Here is a 23,489-nt window from a genome sequence, read left to right as displayed (position 1 = left end):
GATTTTATCTTGTTTAATAAAATAGAAATCATTTTATAAATTAGCGTTCGTTATTAGGTGATTAGCGTCTTTGTGACAAGTTAGATACAAGATACAAACACGTATATTTTCCATTTAATTTACATACGGAATTACAAACATTAATTTAAGGAATTACTCACTGCACAGACTAGAGGTGTATATACTAATTATACATATTAGTTTTTAAACTGCATTGAAATAAGTTAAGTTGTTTTATATTTAATAATAATAAACTTAGGTGAAATTAATATTAAATTTATATTAATTTGCAAGCATATACTTAATATTGAAAATCAATACAAAACAGTTAAGACTATGTCAAATCAAAGTTAACCGTGGATTTTAAAAGTTTATAAACAATCAATCTAAAAAGGCAATAAACATACGAGGTTTATTAGCACGAATGAAGAGACTAAATCAAATTCTAAAGATCTAAAACTATGAACAAAAAATTGAAAAACCTAATGGAGAGAGAAATTATTAAATGAAATGGAATTAAATGTTGATTGTACGGAGATTGTATTAGCATCTCTGCAGGAGCAGCACCGATACACTACAGTTACTCATTGAAGTAAAGTACTAAGTAAGGATACTTCAGCAGCCAGTCCAGTAAGGATTCCACTCTAACATCAAGGAAATTCCATCACACAAAAGAGATGCAATACCCAACATCAAAGTATGTAATAATGCAATTTAAGCTTATTAAGGATGCATTATACTGTAGCTATTTAATCATTAGTTAATAAAAAATCACCAATGCTTGTCCTGAACAGTAAGTGAGATAGTGAAGATGTACGTATGACACTGTATTAGTAATATGGACACTGTCCGAATATATTTTTGTAATTATATGAGTCCATCTTATAGACGGAGAAAGAATATATTCTACACCAGAGATTGTTATTGTAAATATATTCCTTTTGCTATTCGGTGGCAGTATTGGAACTGTACTAAAAGTTCAAAACAAGATGAGGCGCTGATTCCGTTATTATATTCATCCCAATATTGCATCGATTGTTGTACCAGGAAGCATAAAAATCGTAACTTATCATGCAACATCCTTGACTGGTTGAGCGTTAGCGAGCATTTTTACATTGGTGCATTTTAGTACGTAAAAGTGTAAGAGTCGGTGACAAGATATGATTTCAGCGCACTCTTGCATTCAAGTAACCTCCCTAGCTCACCGGAACTCTCATTACTCGAACATTACCATCAAACCTGATATAATGAAAAAATATGTAAATGTATCATTTCTACAGATATCATTTTGTAGAATTTTCCAATGTTCAGTCACAGAGAGTTCCTTTGAATAAGGGGGTTCCCCAGGGATCTATCCTTGGACCTGTACTATTCTTAGTTTATGTGAATGATCTTGAACTATCAATTCAGAATGCAAATATAGTCCAATATGCGGATGACACGCCTCTCTGCGTCAGAGAAAAATCAAATACCGCTCTTGAAATTGAAACTTTTATTGAACTGAATTCTTTTATTCACTATTTCTCGGACTTAAATCTTAAGACAAATAATACCAAAAAAATTATACAAGTTTTTGTCTCCAACAAATTCACGAAATTCGGCCCATTACCTTGGTAGATGACACCCTTTTAGAGGAAGTGGAATCCACTCGATTTTTATGAATATATCTCGATAGAGGATTAACTTGGACCGATCATGTTGAGCATGTATGTGCAAAGGTTGCTTCAGGCGTTTTTGCCCTGAGGAATTTGGCACAGGTTTGATCGTTTGACGTTCTAAGGATGGCCTATATTGGCCTTTTATATCCCTATTTGACCTACGGCATACGCCTTTGGGGTGGATGTGCCAGGATGAGATTCAACAGAGTTTCCAGGCTTCAGAGAAAAGTCATTAGAATTATGTGCACATTGAATCCAAGAGAGTCGTGCCACGATGCTTTCAGGGAGAATGGTTTTCTGACTTTTCCCTGCCTCTATATCTTTAATGTAGCTCTCTCTGTATTGCCGATTCCGATGTGAGTTAATGCGGGGCAGAGACGTCCACAGGTATGATACTAGAGGTGGGGACAGCTACAGGATACAACATCATAGAACACTGGCATCTGAACAACTTCGTTCACAAGCTGGTGTCAGATTAATTAATCATCTCTCTGAGAACAAAAGAAATGTCAACAACCCAACCCTGTTTAAAGCTCGATTAAAGGAAATTTTAGTGTCTGAAGTGTTTTACTCTGTAGATTAGTTCATGTTACGCCGCTGGGACCACTAATTTTTCGTAACTTAGTACGGATTTTTAAGCCATGTATGAATGAGAGAGAGAATTTAATTTAATGTATGTATCCGTGCAATGAATGAATCTTAGAATAGCAAACTGCATGATTTTTAGCTTTATTAATTGATGTTTGCAAATGCAATGGTATAATTTTTTCAAAGCAATAAAAACATGATTGATTGATTGATTGATAATGTGACAAGTTATCTAGAGACAGATAAAATCCGTAGCCTTTAAATGTTGCTTGCAAATTCATGTATACATAAACTAGAATGAGTTCCATGGTGATACATGTCCATTCATGTAATTTGACTGAGCATTGAAGCCTACATCACTCAGTAGGGTGGACCTTTTGTCTGCCGGGGGAATGTAACAATTTCATTCTGTATGATTGCATGTCTGACTCCAGGCCATCTCAATAATGAGAAAGCTATGAACATTAAACTTTGCTTGCAATATCAGCAAAGCCTGTTACGTGACACGCTGTACAGCGTACTCCTACCCTGCATATTAATTAATGTTATAACCAATAACTAGTATGAAATGTTAATAAATGTCATGATGCTTTTAATGCCAGAATTAATCTAAGTAAAGACGCCATAAATCTGTAAAACAATCACTTATATGATGTTTTGCCTGTAACATAAATCAACGAGGTTCTATGTTAAATAACAATTTTTTGTTTCTAACCATTCACTACTGTTGTGGTGTCTTTCCAGTCTATCGTGTAATTGGGTTTTTTCCGAATAAAGGGCACCTGAAATTTTATCGTGGGTCTTTTCGAGGAAAAATTTCTCTACCTCTTCCATAATACAATTGATGGAGGAAACCGTCACATTTTGATTATAAAAAAGTTCATTGCATTTAGTTTAATATTTTTGATGCTGATATAACTGTCTCTCTTCAAAGTTCTGGTGAAGGAGAAAATATTTTTACTGCACTGATGCTGTACCTTACATTGGTCAATAATAATACTATTGATATAATAGGAAAGTATTTGCTTTCTCCGAAAATTTTTCGCGACATTCTTGAATACTAATCACAGCAGAATAATTAAACATCTTCCAAAATAGAGAGTAGTAACTGAAGTCCATCCATAATACACGGTGCAGTTCCATAGTCCTAATAATTGTTTTGACAATACAATTAATGGCTTGCATGGTACTCGAGGCTGTACACATTTCATAGATGGAATTATGTCGTCTGACTGTCGCTAAAGTCTCTAGTTCCAAACGTAAATTGAAACATCAAAAACAGTTTACTGAACACCCTAGGGCTAGTATCCATAACGTCATTGAATGTATATTGTTTCGATATCTTTGGTAAAACATGACAATGATCCTATGACCAATGTAACTCCATTGTATATTGAGAATATTAAAATTAACATTGAAGCTTAAACTATATATTACGATTTCGGACATTTGCCATCGTCATATAGTACGAAAAGAGTATAACACAGCGTTTCGAGAATTTAAATCTACCCCCTTCTTCAGGTTTAAAAACCCTAATTCATTAATTAACTAATAATAGAGGCTGTGGACTGCAACTGAAAGTTGTATACAGGGTGTTTCAATAAACAACCTGGCCTTTATTTGAACTGTTTGACATAAAGCGTTTGAATAAACTGTAACATTAATAAATCCCATGCAGCAAAAGTTGCAAAATTGTTTTTTCCACATTTAAAACACAGAGTGTGTCCGAAATAATGGTCGCAGGTTCAAATCTTGAAAATTTCAAATAGCAAAATAGATCATTAGGCATATAGTTTTAGAGGTCTTTGAACGCTGAAAATTTTGATACAAAACTTTTGGAATCATATTGTGTTTTCAAAATTGCAGGAATTTTTTTACCTTGGAATTTTGTATTTAAATTTTCGACCCTCTTGGACTGATGTTTTATGTTGAAAAAGTCCAAATAAGCTTTTGAACGGTATGTTGCTTGACCTTTTGCAAGGTTTTCTTACAGCACAATAAATATCAAATTTGAAAAACTTTGTAGTCCCGTAACCAACTCATTTAAAGTTAGAACATAGGTCATATGGTACATCAAATTAAAGGTAATTTTGCGAACTTCGTCATTGAGATTTACTAGGGTTATATTGTATTGCATCGCTCTATATCAAACGTTTCAATCACAGTTGATTGCGTCCGGGTGGTCTGAAACACCCTGTATGTCAACAAGACGGACGGCTGAAGTTCAGTCTGGAGAGAATACTCGTAAACCCAAGCGATGGCACTGAACAGGAAACCATGAGTACAAATAACACGTTGCTCCCGAACTAGCGAAGTTGGAAGCTCCTAGAAGCTCTCAGGTGGCGGGAGATGCCAGAATGAAAGCCTTCAGAGGCTGGGAGATCCTCAAAATCGGAAACTCTCAAAGATCGAGGATATTGGAAAATACTGCAGGTTACGAACACCCTCAGATCGGTATATACCATAATATTGTAGCCGGAAGCTCTCATAAATGAGACCAGAAATTTTCAGTTTTTGGGACTTCTCAGATACTATGGTATTTCAAATTTAGAAAGCATCTTGAAGAACCTTTTAATCACAGAAATATATCAGTGGAACTTCCTTGACTTTTTGAACCTCACCAAGGCCACGAACCCAATCCCGATGTGCGAAACTTTTTCAGGGAGTAGACGTTGGAACCTTTGGAATGTTAGAGCCTTTCAGGTGTTATGAACTTCCAGAGACTGGGAGTTGTCACAGACCTAAAACATTCAATTTGAAAGATCTTGGTGAACTTCCATATACCAAAAATGCCTAAAGACCAAGATTTCTTCAATTCTAGATACTTTCGGATAAAGCTGTCAGAGAATTATCTTAGGCTGAAAGCTTACTGGAATTGAAACATCCCTGAGCACGTCAAAAATAATTCCGCGATGCTAAAGCCGATGACTTGTATAAAACTGGAATTACCGGTTATCTGTAATGTACTAAATTAAAATTCATTTAGAAATCGTAAGGTTAGACTAGGTAGCAGCTTCTTGAGAGCTAGTGAATAGAACATTACAGATATCCAAAGGATGACCTCTCATGAAGCCTTTTGTCTAAGGACTGGGAACTCTTTAGGCTGTTTATGGTTTCCTAAGCCAAAAGCTATTGGAAAGAGCAAAATGTAAGGAGAACTTCTAGAAGAAAAGAGATTAAACGTGCTACAAGTTCAAAGCTTTTAGAATAAGAAACTGAAAGGCGGAAGCATGCAGGGGTGAAAATTTAAAGGGACCGGAATCTCCTACAGAGACGCTCTCAGAGTTTTGCAGCTTTCAGAGGTCAAGACGATCCACATTTCGTAAGTTTTCACAGGTGTGCTATTTTCTTGAATCTAAGGCTAAATTTAAAGGCTTAAAAATATTCAAAGAAAATAGATAGGCTACATACAAATTTGGCCACTTTTCTACAAGTGTTATCAACAACTGGAATCCCGAATATACCATAGTTGGTATAAAATGACTGCATTTTTGTCTCTTTCATTGGATTCTACTGGATTAGAAAAAGTTAAATAATAAAGCTAGCATAATTCACAAAATATTTATTCTCATACTATGACAGTACCTACAAATCACATTTTATACAAAAGTTTACTCTAGTAAACTAACGACCTATAAATATGTAATTCGTTTAAATACAACACATTAGACGTGATCCATTGAAAGACGGGAGTCCGAAACTTAAAAACAGTTACTAGAGAGGTCATCTGTAGACGAACAACGAGAGAGTCAGCAGGAGGGTCCAGTAGACTGTCAAATGCTGCGGTGAGCCGCCATGCTGCATAGCCGCAGGAGTCTCCCCTGGACATAAATAAGAGTTATGACACGAAAAAACATGTTTTCAAGTATTTTGCTTTTTGTATCAAACGTATTGTTTTCCAAAATATATGACTTATTTTAAAATGCTATAGTGGCAAATCTATAGTATTATATCAAAATTGAATGGTATCTTTCTGTTTGTTTCTGTATGATTTTACTCAATCACGTAAAAACTAGTGAAAAGATCATACTGAAATTATACATGGGCATTCATATGGTCTTTGGATAACATGGCTATTTCTATTTCGAAAATAGTTCCTCCCAGCTGGGCCCTACTGGTCTTTAAAACCCCTTTTTAATTAATCAGCAGATTTTAAATGTGTTTTAATCACCTGTAAAGTCAAGAATATTAAGTATAAGTATGTATACATATAGGTGATATTAAATGTTGTTATTCATATTTCAAATTCAGCTACAATTTATAAATGTCATGTTACGAGAAAAATTTTTTCTTGTCTGGGTCTGTTTTTTTTTATTTTATTTTTTTTTAATCAACTACAGTACGAGTATGACATAATTTATTACATCATAAGGTTGTTAGCTGAAAAGTAAAAGTAGAGGACCTCGACTTCCTTCAGACTTTCTCCACAGATTCTCCACACTGGTCTGAAATCACCGGAACTGCGAAACAACATATCATGAAATATTGGAATGAAATTTGAGAAATTTCAAAGGTACATAAAGATGAGATTTATTCTCCGCCCAATTTTTAAACGTAAATATGAAATGGAATAAGAGATTGGAATATCTCTTAGTGACTGTCACTTATTACAGCATTGTTTCGAATACCATTGAAAAGAATATGCATGTTTTTTTTTTTATTTTTATAATGAAAATGCATGTAAATCCGAGAGTAACTGTGAATTAATTCATAATAGCTGCACAAAACTTAAATATTTTATTTTTTTCTTTCTTCTTAATTTACAAAATCAAATTTGTAAAATAGAAATGCTAAATTATTAAGAAACAATGAATAACAACGTGACTATGATCAGGCGCAAAACGTCTGTTAGTACAGCGCATAGTTTACAATCTTGGTAGTCTCCTTGATTAACTTCATCTATTATTCCTAGATCGTTATTGCACAGCATGTGTACGTTAACGGTGGCAGACGCCATATAGTCTAACACTTAGCAGGATAATTCATAGCAAATTCGCAGTTAAAGTATCTAACAATAACATAAAAATCGTAGATTTCATACATAACCAGTGTAACTTTAGAATTCGTATATAACTAATTACTTTGGAAATCTGAGTTAATGTTAAGTTTGGTATGTTTAGTAGTTTCCTCGCACAGCACAGAGATGTACATATGGCGGAATATAGTTTTATATAATGTCCTTGCAGTCCTCGCCAGTTAAAACCCTGGAAATTAAAATTAGCCTATACTCCTTCAAAACTGAAGAAGCCAGTTTTTATCTCGATAAGAGATTAGAAAACTATAAGAACAACATGTCCTTAAAGTATAGAATATATGAAACCCTTCGTAATTATTTATGATTAGCTTTTCCAATAAATTAAGCTATTAGTATTTTCCATTAAATAAAAATTATTTTCCATTTGGCCAATTTGAGTTTTGTATTATTCATTTTCTTAGTGTATTGTATTATAGCTCTATTTTCCACTTCTTTTCATTATTACAGTGATCAACCAACCAACTTCGTTGTGAATATGTGTAGTATTAACATTATTTGTAATTATTTATTTTCTTATCATTTATTTGATTACCATTTCTATATTATTATTTTATTGGTGACGTATTATAGAACATTAAAACGGTTCTACTTACTTTTTGCAATCAAGTCACGTACTTTTTTTTATAAGTCACGTACAAGTACGTTTCTCAATGCTTTACGTTTAATGTTGAAAAATGCAACATCTTGGTCAGACTTATTTCAATAGCATTAATACAATTTTCTTTCTTTAAAAAGTACTTTTAGAAATATTTGGCCAAAGCTAGAATTGTACTTGTAAGGTAAGTCAAGTAAAAAATATACGTAAAAAGATCAACTTTATGAAAAACCTGTGCAAAATATAATTTATAAACTATGATTGTATACTTGTCTTTGAAAATGAACATTTATAATATTTGCAGCAAATAATAATTTTTAAAAGTGCAAAAATCAACGTATCGCTTACATTACGGCTTAAACAGTAAGTGCGATTTTTTATAATAACTGGAGTTGACCTTAACGTGTTAAGAAACAAACTGTAAGTATTTTGCTTAAACAAAAGGCTTTTATATAAAAAAAGTAAAAAAATATATTACCAAACATTATCCCTTTAAATATGTCAATTATGAAAATCATTTTCTCAATTCACTGGAATTTTTTAATATATTTAAAAAAATTACAGTATCTGTACAAAATTTATAGCTATTGATCATAGCTACTTTACTATTGACCATATTGTTATTACTATTACACTACTATTGGCAAGTACAGATAATTATCTTGTATACACGTCTCGGAATAATATTTAACAAGAATATAAGTACGCAATACTTCTTAGACAGTGCTTTATGCAAACTTCATTAAATAAAATCGGAGTAAATGAGAAATAACCTAATAGCCTAGAAATTTGATGCAGAAAAATGATTATCTGATATATATATATATATATATATATATATATATATATATATATATATATAGAGAGAGAGAGAGAGAGAGAGAGACAGAGAGAGAGAGAGAGTTTCAAATTACATCAATGAACGAAATTTGTGAGAGTTTTCATCCGGATGGATTTAAATGCGTTTTATATGTATAAATATTGCATTTAACTAACCATTGAGCACATGGACGGTGACGGAGGCTCCAGCCACGTCTGAGAGAGAGCAGGAATAGTTCCCCGAGTCCTGAGGAGTAGCGTGTGCGACCAACAGCCTGCTCCAAGCGCCATCTTCCGTCAGGTCTGTCCTTACACTGTACATCGTCGGCGGTAAGAAACTAGTACTATATCAACAATTGTGTACTTAGCTATGTAACTGTGTAATACTCGATTAGTATTACTCTGCTCACTGCTACAAGTACTACCATAATGAGTAATTACACTTACAGACTGCACTACTATTATTTACTAAGTACTTAACTTATACAAGTTTAAGTGATTTGGCTTTGTGTGGTAGAGATTGACGTGACGTAAGTTAACTAGTAATTGGTTACAAGTTATTACCGACATAGTAGATTCTATCGTTAAGTGCACACAAACTGTACCGGGGAAATATTACGTCGTTACTGTAATAGCTCTAGTAAAACGCTGCACAATCGGGCACAACTGTGGTTTTAAGGCATAACAGCTCCGATATAATGGTCGCAGATGTACTTTTTTCACAAACAGAATATTTACGTTCTTGCTATAAAAATGTTAGATTTTGTCTTTAACACGTTGTTACTTTAATAGTTTTTACTTTTTCATAGTTTTTAATTTTTCCTCAAATTTTAAATTTCCTTGATAATCACTTAAGAGATAGCTACGCTAGTATTCCCTCTTGACTTTGGTTCCATAAAGGAAACCACTAAAATTTGCAATTATTCTTGAAAAGTTGTATATAGTACCTAAATGCAGAAGCAGGCTTGTCGTACCGAATTGTCGCTCAACAAACACAATTCGCTGCCTTTAAAATTTTGCAAAAGAACAAATACTTCATTCGCTCTGTGTATTTAGCAGAATGTGTTCAATCAATGCAGCGCCATGGACTTCATTAGCGTTTATTGCTGTTCATTTAGCACTTTATACCGTTCGAGACTTATCTTTTAAGACTATAATTAATTCTGGGTATCTTTATTGCCACAAGGTCGTTAGAATGACTTTAATGATGAATAACTAATACGTCCCTTAATTTATCTGCGTATTCTTCTTAATTCAGCTTTATAGTGCAGTATTTGTGCGAAGCGTGTTCAGAAAGTAAGTACCGTTTCATTCTACTGCCACCGTAGCGCTGCAATCGGTGTTCCGCGCATGCGCACTAGTCCTCCTTGTTCACTGGCTATCAACTCACGTCATTTTAGTTGTTCTACGTTTTGTTTTCAGTTTTCTCTGAATGTTTAAAATGATTAAGACAATTAGTGATCCCGCCGATTGTTAGATTCGTTCTGTAATAAGATTTTTGAACTTAAGGAATGTAAAACCGGCTTAAGTTTATTGTCAACTTAGAGATGTTTACGGGGAAGACGTGATGAGTAAAGGAATCGTGAGAAAGTGGGTTAGAATGTTCAATGGCGGTCGAACAAATGTGCATGATGAGAATCGGAGCGGTCGGCCTTCTCTTGTCACCGATGATCTGGTAAGGGCAGTTGACTAAAAAATCCAAGAGAAGAGCCGTTTCACTATGACACCGTTATCTGACGATTTCCAACAAATTTCACGCACTCCTTTGTACCAAATTGTTTACGGACCCCATAGATTATCACAAGCTGTGTTCCCGATGGGTTCCAAAAATGCTCACTGACGTGCACAAAACCAAGAGACTCGGAAGTGCTTTGACTTTTCTCACACGGTACAGTGATGATGGTGAGGATTGTTTAAACAAAATTGTCACAAGTGATGAAACTTGGGTCCGTCATGTACCCATGTTATTACTTCTACAGACGAATCCTTGAACGATCGGGACCTCACCTGATGCCTCCCCTGAGGAGGTCATGGTTCAGTATGTCAGACCCGTGTCTCCATAGCAGGAAGTGGGAAGGCCTGGGAACCCTCGTCAGCCGACACTTGAGCTGTATGGTACTCCCAGAATTGTAGAACTTGTCCTTGATAGGAACATCTCTTTCGTCCGTTATTTCCAACTCTGGAACTGTTAGATTCATGTAGTAACTTCAGCTACAACCATAGAAACATCAAGATGCTAAGAATGATTCAATGTGATATTTTTCAACAGGGTAGAAGTTAGGCGTGACCGTTAAATGTACGTGTTTAATATATTTTAGCTCTATCCAATGGAACTAAAAGTAATAAATAACACTATTCGTTCTGAATTAACTTGAAAATATTACTTATTTTGTTTGAAAATTGAAAAGTGATGTTTTTATATGAGGGCGTCTTTTTTAGTTATACAGTTTGTTTCAAATTTATGCAAATTGAAACGATCTTGGAAAATATAAGGCATGCAGCAAAGAATAAATGGAAAAAGTTGTGCATGATAAAATTCAGTGTGGTCAAACTGTTTTTAATCAAAATATTCCAACTGTTACAGCTGTTATACTTCATATCATAGGTATTTCTAAGGTATATCTCTTATTACCTGTGCGAATGAGAGAGCTGTAAAAGTTTAAAATGTTTGACCAAATACAGTTTTTTTGAGCGCAGCGAGTGAGGGAACGCATTAATAATCAACTTAACCACATCGATTTTTTGTGCCATGTTACTATGCACAACTTTGTCTATTTAATATTTGTTGTATCTTTAATAGCTTCCAAGACCCTTTCAGTGTGCATAAAATTTGGAACACACTGTATATTAACTGCCACCACTAGCGTTGACTAGTCATATACAAGCATCCTCAGAATGTGGCAAATTCGAAGGTATTATTTTACCTAAAATTTTATAAATTTTGTAATATTTCAATAACAAGAAGCCTTGTTATTAAAGAAAACTTCTTTCCTGTAATTTGCAACTATTTGGCTATTGGAACATTATGAGAATTAATAAATATAAAGTCCATAATATAGGTTATTCATGCCTTTACCAACAACACAATTATATATCTCTAAATTATTAACTGGCTATTCATAACCTAGTAGACCAATAGTTCCAAACAATATAAAATATGTTGCATTAACTTTCTGTGCTCATCTTTCGGTTTTAAAATTAACACAAGAGTTTAGTTTTGTTTGCTGTTTTCGATAAAACGTTGTTCATAACACGGAGGTGTTGTTCTTTCCCGACAGATTGGATTTGCCTAGTTTTATAAACACGATTTCGCACAGAAAAAACAATTTTTTGTTCCTATTTGTGATACTAAATTTTTCTTCTAAATTATATTGTAGTATGGCCTTAATTTGTTTTTTTATTAGCTCTGTTCAACTCAATTCCAGACTCCAGTAAGATTAAGAAGCGGGGGATGGATGCATACCCACGACGTGCAAATAGACGGAATGGACCCGAGGAGGATGCGAGGGCACCTGACACTCGTAGTGTCCTTGGTCACTCTCCAGCAGAGATCGTACTCTGAGTTGCCAATCGCCGGGCTCCAGCAATCGCACTGCATACCTGGAGTCGCTGGAGTATAGTTCCAATCCCACTGCTAGCAGGCGTAACTGACCTTCTTGTCTCCGCAGCCACGATACCTGTACAAGACAATATCTCAGAACCTACATTAAATATCTCCTAGTTTTAAGTTTCCGAAGCCCTACAAGACTTCAGAATATGGATCTCATTTCAATGTGGCCCAACAGGAAATATGTTTGGGATATACTCTGTTCGGCACGGAAAAGCACTACAGACTTCCCCAGTAAAAATGAGCAGTAAGCAATATCCTAAACTCTTGATAGTTATACCTATACTAGTATTCGCAGTTAGATTTAACACCGAAGATCATTCTGAATTAGTTAAAATATGATAAATTCTGGATAAAATGAGTATTTTTAATATTTAAGACTTGTATTTCTGGAATTAAACAGCATTTAAAGAACTATATAGGAGTATGTCACATGTATCGTAACAGATTTCGCTGAGGTTCCATGATCAATTTAAAATCTATAGCTCAATTCATTCTTGAAATGTCCTGTAGAAATATAGACAGAGAAAATCATACAAAAAAGGAGTTGAAAAAACGCACCTTAGAACTCCATCTTGCAGGAATGAAGTTTACATAATATGTTCATTAAATTGGTATTCATGCAAATGTTTGGATAGTACAATCTACACACTAATTCACTGTAAAATGAAGTATGCTACATGTGTTTATATGTCACATGTTTCAACCTCATCTGGGTTTATTGAGTTTGTTTACAAACTTATTTATTCTGCTATTTTCCCCTTCCCATCATGATTACCCATAAGACCTATAAGGAAATATTCGCTAACGCTCAGCCAAATCTAACGGAATGACATGCACTATCATCGAACTCAGAGTTTCTCTTATAGAAATGAAGTCTCATGCATATTTCAAGTCTGTAGACCAATCCATTTTCGATATATCGATAGAATGATATTTTCTAGGCCCACGAGTGATAGACCTCGCTCTACAGATCAGTCAATAAAAGACTTAATATATTGATGTTATACAGCAACTTGCTGAATCCCATTTATACAAGGTATTGTAAATACGGACTGAGACAGTACCGAGGTTTCCCCAGGGAGCCGGTTGACCCTGCAATGGAGGTCCACGGCAGCGCCCAGCTGCCCGGTCACGTTCACCGAGCTCTCCGGGGCCGCGAAGAACGGCATCGCTGTCGACGACGACTCCTCAGTCCAGGCTGCACTGCGAGTAGTCCTCAAGAGTACTGAACTGGAACTTCTTTTGGCTCCTGGAACACCACCTGACGACGAATCAATTGTGATGTGTTTTAATGTTTCTTGAGCTCCTGAAATAATCTGATTCTATTTTTAGCGGTCTAGCCAGTAAATCAGAATGATCTGATAAATTTTTGTCTGCTTATGCATTAAAATAAGTAAAATTTTGATTACATATTTTTAGTGTAGCCTCCAAAAGTGTTTATTAAAATTAAGATATATTAAGTACCTATAAAACTTTTAACAGTATAACATTAAATGTGTTATAGGTGGTTTATTAATGTAATTAATTTCATTTAGAAAGGGCTCTTGGACACTAAAAGTAAATTTTAAGAGCGATCTTTGCGTTTCACGATAAACTACAACGTATAGGTGAACGAATGGGTCCTCAAGTGAGAAATAAGAAATATAATATAAAAAGTGTGCTTTTCGCTACTGTATTTGTAGAAGATAGTTCACTGGTAACAAATAAAATAAATACAAAATATACAAAGTTTTGAGAATTTTGTGATATTCAATGTACGTTTTTTGCATACTTAGCCCAAATAATATTTATAAGATAACAATTTGAATGCATCTCCATAAAATGTTGCTTTCTTATGATAACATAGTAAGAAATTTTTACATATTCTAGCCTGATGATAAATTAACACTCAGGTGTGAATAAAATATTATTGTACATTTTTGGTGTCCGTTTTAATTACATGATATGAATATATTATCATTATTGATAAAGAAGTGAAATAACATTGGTAATTATTGACCCTTTCAAGTTCCAGGCTTATATATTATGGGATTGTAAGACGACCTTCTTGTAAACAGTTACAAAAAGAAAAGAAAACTTTCACTACTTCTTACAATGTTCTTCTTTTCATTGCTTTAATCATCATCCGACATTCAGTTTTACAATTATTAACTGTTCTGGAAAATAATAATACTTACCAAACGTTATTCTAGGTCCATATATGTTTTAGTTTAATAGTATAATGGAAACCAAAAGAGTTATTAGATAGTAATACATCCTAATGTATCGTAACTTATAAATTGCACGAAAGTTTTAGTATAAGTATAAACCGAATATTACCAGATATAAACCCTGAAGAGTCAGTCCAAGTCCAGAGACTGCTCAGAAATATCAAACAGTAACATCGCGGGCACTCATCGTCGACAATCTGTAACAAAAGAATGATATGAACCAATAATAAGTTCAGAGAATGCTCAGAAATATCAACAGTAACATCGCGGGCACTCATCGTCGACAATCTGTAACAAAAGAATGATATGAACCAATAATAAGTTCAGAGAATGCTCAGAAATGTCAACAGTAACATCGCGGGCACTCATCGTCGACAATCTGTAACAAAAGAATGATATGAACCAATAATAAGTTCAGAGAATGCTCAGAAATGTCAACAGTAACATCGCGGGCACTAATTGTTGGCAATCTGTAACACAAGAATCATAGGAACTAATTAAAAGTACAGAGAATACTCAGAAATATCAACAGTAACATCACGGGCACTCATCGTCGACAATCTGTAACAAAAGAATGATATGAACCAATAATAAGTTCAGAGAATGCTCAGAAATGACAACAGTAACATAGCGGGCACTAATTGTTGGCAATCTGTAACACAAGAATCATAGGAACTAATTAAAAGTACAGAGAATACTCAGAAATATCAACAGTAACATCACGGGCACTCATCGTCGACAATCTGTAACAAAAGAATGATATGAACCAATTAAAAGTTCAGAGAATGCTCAGAAATGACAACAGTAACATAGCGGGCACTAATTGTTGGCAATCTGTAAGACAAAAATTATATGAACCAGTTATAGGACCAGATAATGATTATAAATATAAAAAGTGGCATCGTGGGCACTTATTGTTGTAAAATATGTATACATGAACTATATGAAACCAATTATAAGACTAGAGAATGCACGAAAATATTAATAGTTGCATTGCGGGTACTTATTCTTTGCAATACGTTACACAAGAATGATATTAATCATTTAAAATTCCAGATAATTCTCAGAAATATTAACGATAGCATCGTGTGTACTCGTTGTCGACAATCTGTAATACAAGGACTGTATTAACAACCATCAACAGGCATAAAAGTAATAATTATAACTAACAAGTTTATGCATATAAAACATACACGGAAATATCAAAATCATAATCTTTATGTGGATGTAGTAGCAGTGAAATAAACGAAAAAGTACGTAGAGGAAGAAAGTTATATCTTGGAAAATAACATGATTTTTCATATGTAATTTTTGCAAGTTTTCCACAGAAGAGTTTTTAGGAAGAAGATTTAACCAATGTGACAAAATAATGTTTTGAAACATCGATAAGCAAAGAATTTAATCTTATAAATATCTTTTTCAAGTCCCTTGGCTATCTCGATATGCAATTTCGTTCCAATGCAGGTAACGTATAAACTTTCAAAAAGTTCAGTAATACGTAATTTATGTACCTATAGTACATTGCACTGGAATGCTAATTGCATCATTAACTTAATGCAAAATACGGCATTTTAGCATTTTGAATGGTTTTCGAGGTATTTGGTTGTACGGAAACTCCATCAGAAGTACATTATTAATTCTTCAGTTGTCTCAATATCTACCTAGATCTTCTGACAGCCGGAAGAATTGTTACAAACGGCTTTAGTTGTAATTCTTAACATATTCTTCGTATCACATTGTTTTCTAGTTACTCACTATAGCAATAATATTAAAATATTTTGTAAATAGAAAATTAGACAGTATTCGTTAAGGAAAAAAACGTAATAATAGAAAAGTAAAGTTTCTTGTTATGGGTAAATATTTGACCAAGCAAACTGCGTCTACGGAGGTTACAAACAAAACAAAGTTTTATAAAGCGCTTAACGTCAAGAGATCCTAACTTTACTGTGACGAGATTCAATTATAAAGTTTGAGAGGAAGTTAACAAGTTGTACTTGTAATTAACAAAAAGTTTACGATTTTAAAGTCTCTGGAACTGTAACGTTTCTGAAAATTATTGTATACGTTAAGGAGGAAATTGTAACGTCTTAGAACTATTTAAAGATGCCAAATTCAAAATTTAAAATCCGTATGGCATCTCTGAAGTACTACGACTGATTATAATAAATTATAAAATACATAAATTGTAAGCCATATTAATTTCTAATATATTGTTATCAATCAATTAGGAACAGCTATTAAACATTTGTAGTAGCTAATATTATAGGATGTCTAGGATTCAATACTCAAAATCGCTAACACATCTGACATCGTTGTGAGTCCTTGTTTGTTCACTTAAAGCATTTGCTACCGAAAAGGATCAAATTTGTATTAATGGTAAAAATTTTTAAATCGTTTTTTTACTGGTTTTATATTTTTAAATAATACAAAAAATATAATATAATAAATACACTTTTAAACTAGGATTTGCAATGTTTTTGAAGAGTTATTTTCAAAGCGATTTATCTAAAATTATTTATTGATTTTGCCGGTTAATATTTTTTTTAATATTACATAATCCAAATATTTCGAACTAAATATTCATTAAAATATTGTTAAAGAATATTCAGTTGACTGTGTTAACAGTCAACTATAGATATAGGTAGAGTTAGATAGATACACTTCAAGCTTTTGCAGCAATAATTGTTATTCCAATTTACTGTTTACACAATTGTTTTATTTTGTGATTTATAAAAGTTTCAAACATACATCAAAAATATTTTCAGGTAAAGATGAATAGTATAAGTTGTAAGAATTTTAATTCTGTACCTTAGGTGGTTTTTAAGAAATATCGAATTTACAGTAGTCTTGTAAAACATGCAATACTCATTTGCCAGGAAACTGCGATAAAATAAAAAAACTTTCAGTTCAGTTTAGAATATAAAGAAAACATATCAAAAGTATCGTAGTAAATAAAGCTATATAGGTGTGAAAAGTTGATTATGCCTTTTATTTATATTGTAAATGCTTATTTCATAAATTTAGTGTATTACAGCTTAAAATTTAGTACTGTAAAATATTAAACGATGTTCACTAGCCCACATCAAAGTTCTTTTTCTTAACATTAAATTATCGAAATTCGTTTTCTCCATGGTTTATCATTATTTCAGATCCTTCCTTTCTTCTCCTGTGTTTACCTCAGCTTTGTTCTGTACTCAGTACAGGTCCTTCCAAGATGTAGTATACTCTGGTCAAAAGTATACTCCAATTCTCCAAATGGAGTTTTCTATTATTGAAATAGCAATGATCTAATATCATGTTATTCTTTGGTCAAACATCATCGATTTTAAATTCTAATCAATTAACATTTGCAGATACTTTAAAATTGTTTGTGGTAATCACAAAATAATTACGGTAATTATTGTTAATAGCCTTATTTTATTAATAATCTATAACACAACAAACAAATTCTAAAATTTCATTATAATTGGTAAACTAAATTTGACTGAAACTTCTATAAGGAGCGTAAAAGAGAATTTTAAATTCAAGCAATAATAGAGATTGAATCAAAACTTTAACAGCTTGCCAAATTTCTAACTAAAATAACTGCATTAACCTAACTCAGTGATGAACTTAGTGTACGAGTGTAAAGTTGTGTTAGGTTGAGTTGCATAATTAACATCAGTAGTCAGCGTTGCTGCAGACTTTTACACACACTGTAAATTTTTTTATAGTTTAATTTGACATACTCAATAATTGCTCTTTTATCTGAATACTAACTATTATAATATGATCAAATATAATGAAACATTACAACATTTTCTGTTCGAAATACTTTTAATTAATTCCATATTTCTGATCAATTAATAAGTAACATCCTTATAATTTAAGAATCAATGTTATTCAAGAACAGAATTTTCTACCGCTATTTGGTAACAAAAATGAACGACTTTTAACTTTACTACAAACGTTTAAGGATAAAATATGTTCGAATCCAAGGTAAATCGTAAAAGGTAAAGATAATACGAGAAGCAAGGTAAAATCAAGAGTCCTTCCAAATCAGCCAAAATAATACGTTTTTTTGCAGTATTTAATATTGATATTTATGTAGATATACCGAGTTAAATTACGCTTCGGATGTAGTGCTTTTGTTTAGGAGTGATTTCCAATAGACATAAAAATGCATAATTTATTCATTAATAGATTTACAACTATAAGAACAAATTTCTGTCTTAAAAAGGTTCTAACTTTCACGTACGTAACGTTAAAAAATTCAGTTATTATTCTAAAACAAGGTAGAGGAGTACCCTAGATGTTGTTGAGACAACGCTGAAGCTACGTGCATTTATTTTAAATTGATTGGTCATTTTAATCTCGAAATATCCTGTGGGCAGAAAAAACATGTAGGCATAATTTCTATAACATCAGGCAGACAAAGGATTATTTTGCCAGCCTACTGAATGACAAGCTACAATAACGCTCTGGCAGTTCCAGGGATCATGATGCACAATAATTATCAAACTCGTTCTTGTCAATGTAGAAATTAAAATAAAAAATCCACTGATGAACTGATTTATCCTGAAACTGAAACTGCAGGTGTAGCCTTCTACGGATAGTGAGGCTACATCAACGCTCAATAAAATCTCATAGAGTAATATGTCCGTCATCAAAGACGATCTTGCCCGAGAGAGAGAGAGAGAGAGAGATAGATTATGTCAGAACCTTTAGAAATGGGTGATCCAAATATACAACATTTCAAGTTTATAGTTCAATTGTTTTCTTTAGATATTACCCTAACCTTTGCTTACGCTCAGCCACATTTTGGGATATACACCATTATCGAACTCTATCTCGTCTATATAGAAATAAATATGTAAATACAACGGATAACATCTATATACAACGTATAGACGGATAAATATAAATATATGTATATATACAAGGTGTTTGAATAGTCTGGGTACGGCTTAATATTTTACATACCATAGCAGATAACATCTATAAACTTTGCACAGTGTCATATGGCTATGTAAACTATTTTTCCTTGCTATTACCATGTCATGCCAACCATGGGGGGACGGCCCACAGAGGAAAACATGGAAATCTTAAACGAAAGCATGGGTCGAGTCATACCTCATTTGAAAGAGCTCACTTAGTAGAGTTGAATGCCGCAAACCGCATCTCAAAAGGTTTATCCAATCAGAAATGGCGGGTTGTTTTAGGTACACATTGTGAAGTACATTATGCGCTGCCAATTCTGACTGGATCGTCGTAGGCTATTCTGATGCGGTAGGCGGCGTTTCACTCTACTAACCATGGGTGGGGGGGGGGGGGGGTGGGGGGGGGGGGGGGTGGGGGGGGGGGGGGGTGGGGGGGGGGGGGGGTGGGGGGGGGGGGGGGTGGGGGGGGGGGGGGGTTGTTTGATAGATTTGATTCTTCAGTTTTTGGCGCATTTTTCCTTAAATTTGCAAATAATATTTCACATTCTCTCTATGTGATTTAGATAGGTTGTATTATTATTACAGTTCTAATTTACGTGTAGGGCACATTAACTGTTCAAATCTGTATTATAAACTACAATCGCAATATAATTTATTTTAAAAACATATTCCTTTTAACTCAAAATATTGAAAAAAATGTTTAACATCCGATATAATACTAGTATAGTAAATACATTTTAAGAGACTAATTATATTTTTCTCGTTCTTAATCGCTTAATATACTCGTAGTTAGAAAGATAAGACCTAAGCGAAAATAACCTAAGGTGAAAGTTGGAGTCTCCAAATTAAAACTCCCATTAAAAGATTAAGGAAACCTTTCATTATGATGTAAATCTCTGGTTCTGTCTACGAATAAACTCATTAAAGGGTGAATACTTACTGCTTAAGGTCTTTTTTTCTTTTTGTCTCAGTAATTATTCATAACCAAAGGCTTTGAATTAAAACTCATACATTTTAATTAGCATATATTTTGATTTATTTCTTTAACATGTTTGATTTAACTGCGAATAAGTGTAAAACGTGGATGAAGATACTCTAAATGGGTTTCATGTTTTTTATATTAAAGGATCGGGTATACATTTTGTTTTATTTTGGCCTAATATTGTGCTCTCACTAATATTTGAAACATTTATGAAATAATTCTTTCTAAAAATAAGTTTTGTTTTCATAATGGTAGTTCTACTATAGCAATTTACATAGTATATTATTAATGTGATGAACTTATGTGAGGTATCGTAGAGATTGTTTTTAGGAATTTGTATATTTTTACCATATTACAAATAATAACTAATCGTAAACAACTGTATATGTATTATTATCATATTCTTATTGAAGTTTAATCACGTTTTCTCAGTAAATTGCAATTTTAATATAAAGTCATTAGAAAATACTTGTCGTTTAAAGGTTCATAATTTTAGAGGCTAACAATAGAATAATTGAGGACATTTACAATAAAAGATTATCCTGTTCCTGGGGCCAAAAGGTAAAAGGCTTTCCTGAGATTGTTTGGGAGGGTTTGAAATAAAAGGTAACGGTTCATTAATTACAATAGATGTAAATTCAAATCCAATATCTTTTTTGTCCTTTAAAATAACATTTTCAATATAAGGTTGCTTTCAAATTTTCCTTCAAAAGGCTTCCTTGGATTTATTCATCATAAATTTGAGTATTATTTCCGCTTTACGCTTACATACATAATTATCATGTAGTCTGAAGTCCATATAATACCACGGTGACAGAACGTCGTGTGGTTCTAGCTTGTGGAGAATTCACGAAAAATGCCAGCTAACTTTCTTGGAAACGTTGTAGAGAAATAAAATTATTAATTTATGTAATGTAAATGTAATTTAAAATTCTACATGTAAATATATTTTATTTTGTTTTTGATTTTGCTTAATAGCATTAATATTAAAAAGGCCTATGTTAACTGATTTTGAGTTATGAAATCATTGATTTAAATTTGAGTTTTATTTTAGTACAAAACGTAAGTAAATAATTAATTTTTAGGCCTCGTGGCATTCATGTTGTTAGATATGGCAATAATGAACTAAATAGTTAAAAGAAAGCCGTTGAACAGTTAATTAATTTTTAATTGACGTAATTATGTATTGTGACGCTATTTATATGATAACCTGGTTGGATCCCACAACTATTTAACGACTAATGGTGTTACATGCCTAGCACTCATAACATATGCAGATTACTGCTTGTCTAGCCAATAAAAATGTAAAAATTTTGTATTAATATAATTATTAATGAACTGAATATAAATTGATAGCAATATTTTATATGTGTAAGCAAGTTCTTATGATATATATGCCCCAATGACGTCACGACAAGCTCTGCGACAGGGGCAGGCTCAATTTCAAACGGCTTTTATTGGTTCACGTAACGTCCAGCTTACAGCCTGTTAGAGGCCATTAATTACAAAGAAGCCACTTTTCCAACGAAGCCCATCACTCGGACTGATGGAAATATTTTTATATTATATTTTTTTTATATTTATTAATTTTCATATTATATTTTTAATTTATAAGACTCGCACCGTATCTTGAGAAAAAATATATTTTACACATAGCTTCGTGTCTATGTAGGCATCATGGGGACTGATTATTGTTGATATCATTGAATGGAGTTTTTGGTTGAAAGTCAGGAAAAATGTTTACGTTGATTTTATGGGTAACGAAAATGGCTAGAGAATAAAACAAGATATAATTTTGTCAACAAATAGATTATAATGTTAAGACAATGTAGCATGAGACATAGTTACACGTGTTACACATATATCCCAAAGATCCGCAAGATATCTCGAGAAAGGTTTAATTTATAGACTCCTTTAAGGTTTGCATGAAACTTTTTTACGTTGACATGAGTAACGTTTAAGATGGTGAATATCCATACATAGGATTTTACTAAGCGTCACTGAAATAGGCAAGAACGGTTCTTTTTTTTTAATTTCAAGATAAGGTAATAAATTTCTTTGCGAAATGAATGCATGTGTGTATTTCTGCCCACAGGAGATTTCAAGAACGTAATGGGCTGTTAACTTGAGTAATTTTGCTTGCAACCTCAGTGAGGCCTGTGAACCAGACAACTTAGATAATATTCCTAACACTGGCCGCATAAAACTAAGAACTAAACTTATACAATTTGCTTGTGTCTTTAATTCGTTAAAATTATATTTAATTAAAATCATGGAAGTTCATCTTGTTATCTGTAAAATAGTACAAATTCAATTTGAATACTAAGTTACCTTATATTTCCCATTTACACAATATAATAACTGGTATGCAGATGATTTTTCTTACATCACGACAACAAGGAAAGTCGTCTGGACTAATTAAAATAAAGTGAAACTTCTTTAAGATTGTTATTTTAGAAATAGTATAAAATTGTCTTTATGTAAATAAATTCATAAATAAGTATTGAATGTTAGCAAGAGTGCTGGAGCGAAAATTTTAAAAAGTGCAGTTTTAGGAAATGCCAAATGTTTATGAATAATACGTAATTTTCTTTTAATAGTATTTTCTAATTGAAACTTTTAATAAAAAAGATCTGTTCTTACATATTTGACAAAACAGATACCAAACTATCAAATTAATTATTATAAGTCAAGTAGTATAATCAGTTATTCATACACTACTGGTAATGAATGTATACACTCATTATCAATATCATTGTCAGTGTTGTTTGAACATTCACAAATAGTATCACTAGAATCGCTGGTGAAGGAGAGAGGGGAGAATGTACCTTTAAATGAAATTAAATGAAAAATTGTTTATTTAAACAGGCAACGTTAGGGCCGCATGGCCCTTTCTTACACTTAACCTGTCTGACCAATAATTATTAACAAATATTAACCGAAATAATATTAACACTAATCTACTTTACTAAAGACATTAAATAAAACATTAATCGAAACACTAAAAAATTATAAATATGATACTTCTAAAAATAAAATAAATAAAAAATAGAAAATATAGCTATAAAAAAAT

The 23,489-nt window shown here is 32.8% G+C and overlaps 1 protein-coding gene across 1 annotated transcript in view; it reads right to left on the bottom strand.

The window, feature by feature from the left end:
* Positions 1-5,793: 5,793 nt before the first annotated feature.
* The window catches only part of LOC124363365, a 101,178-nt gene continuing 83,482 nt past the window's right edge, over positions 5,794-23,489 (bottom strand). The window contains exons 2-7 of the mRNA XM_046818615.1: positions 14,625-14,803; positions 13,370-13,566; positions 12,159-12,372; positions 10,703-10,880; positions 8,873-9,009; positions 5,794-6,067 (exon numbers count right to left, since the gene is read on the bottom strand). Of these exons, the coding sequence (XP_046674571.1) occupies positions 5,970-6,067; positions 8,873-9,009; positions 10,703-10,880; positions 12,159-12,372; positions 13,370-13,566; positions 14,625-14,803 (1,003 nt within the window). The 3' untranslated portion in view covers positions 5,794-5,969. The remainder of the gene's footprint in view (positions 6,068-8,872; positions 9,010-10,702; positions 10,881-12,158; positions 12,373-13,369; positions 13,567-14,624; positions 14,804-23,489) is intronic.

Source organism: Homalodisca vitripennis, chromosome 5, assembly GCF_021130785.1.
Source record: "Homalodisca vitripennis isolate AUS2020 chromosome 5, UT_GWSS_2.1, whole genome shotgun sequence".
Taxonomy (NCBI): domain Eukaryota; kingdom Metazoa; phylum Arthropoda; class Insecta; order Hemiptera; family Cicadellidae; genus Homalodisca; species Homalodisca vitripennis.
This window is presented reverse-complemented; position numbering and strand designations above follow the sequence as displayed.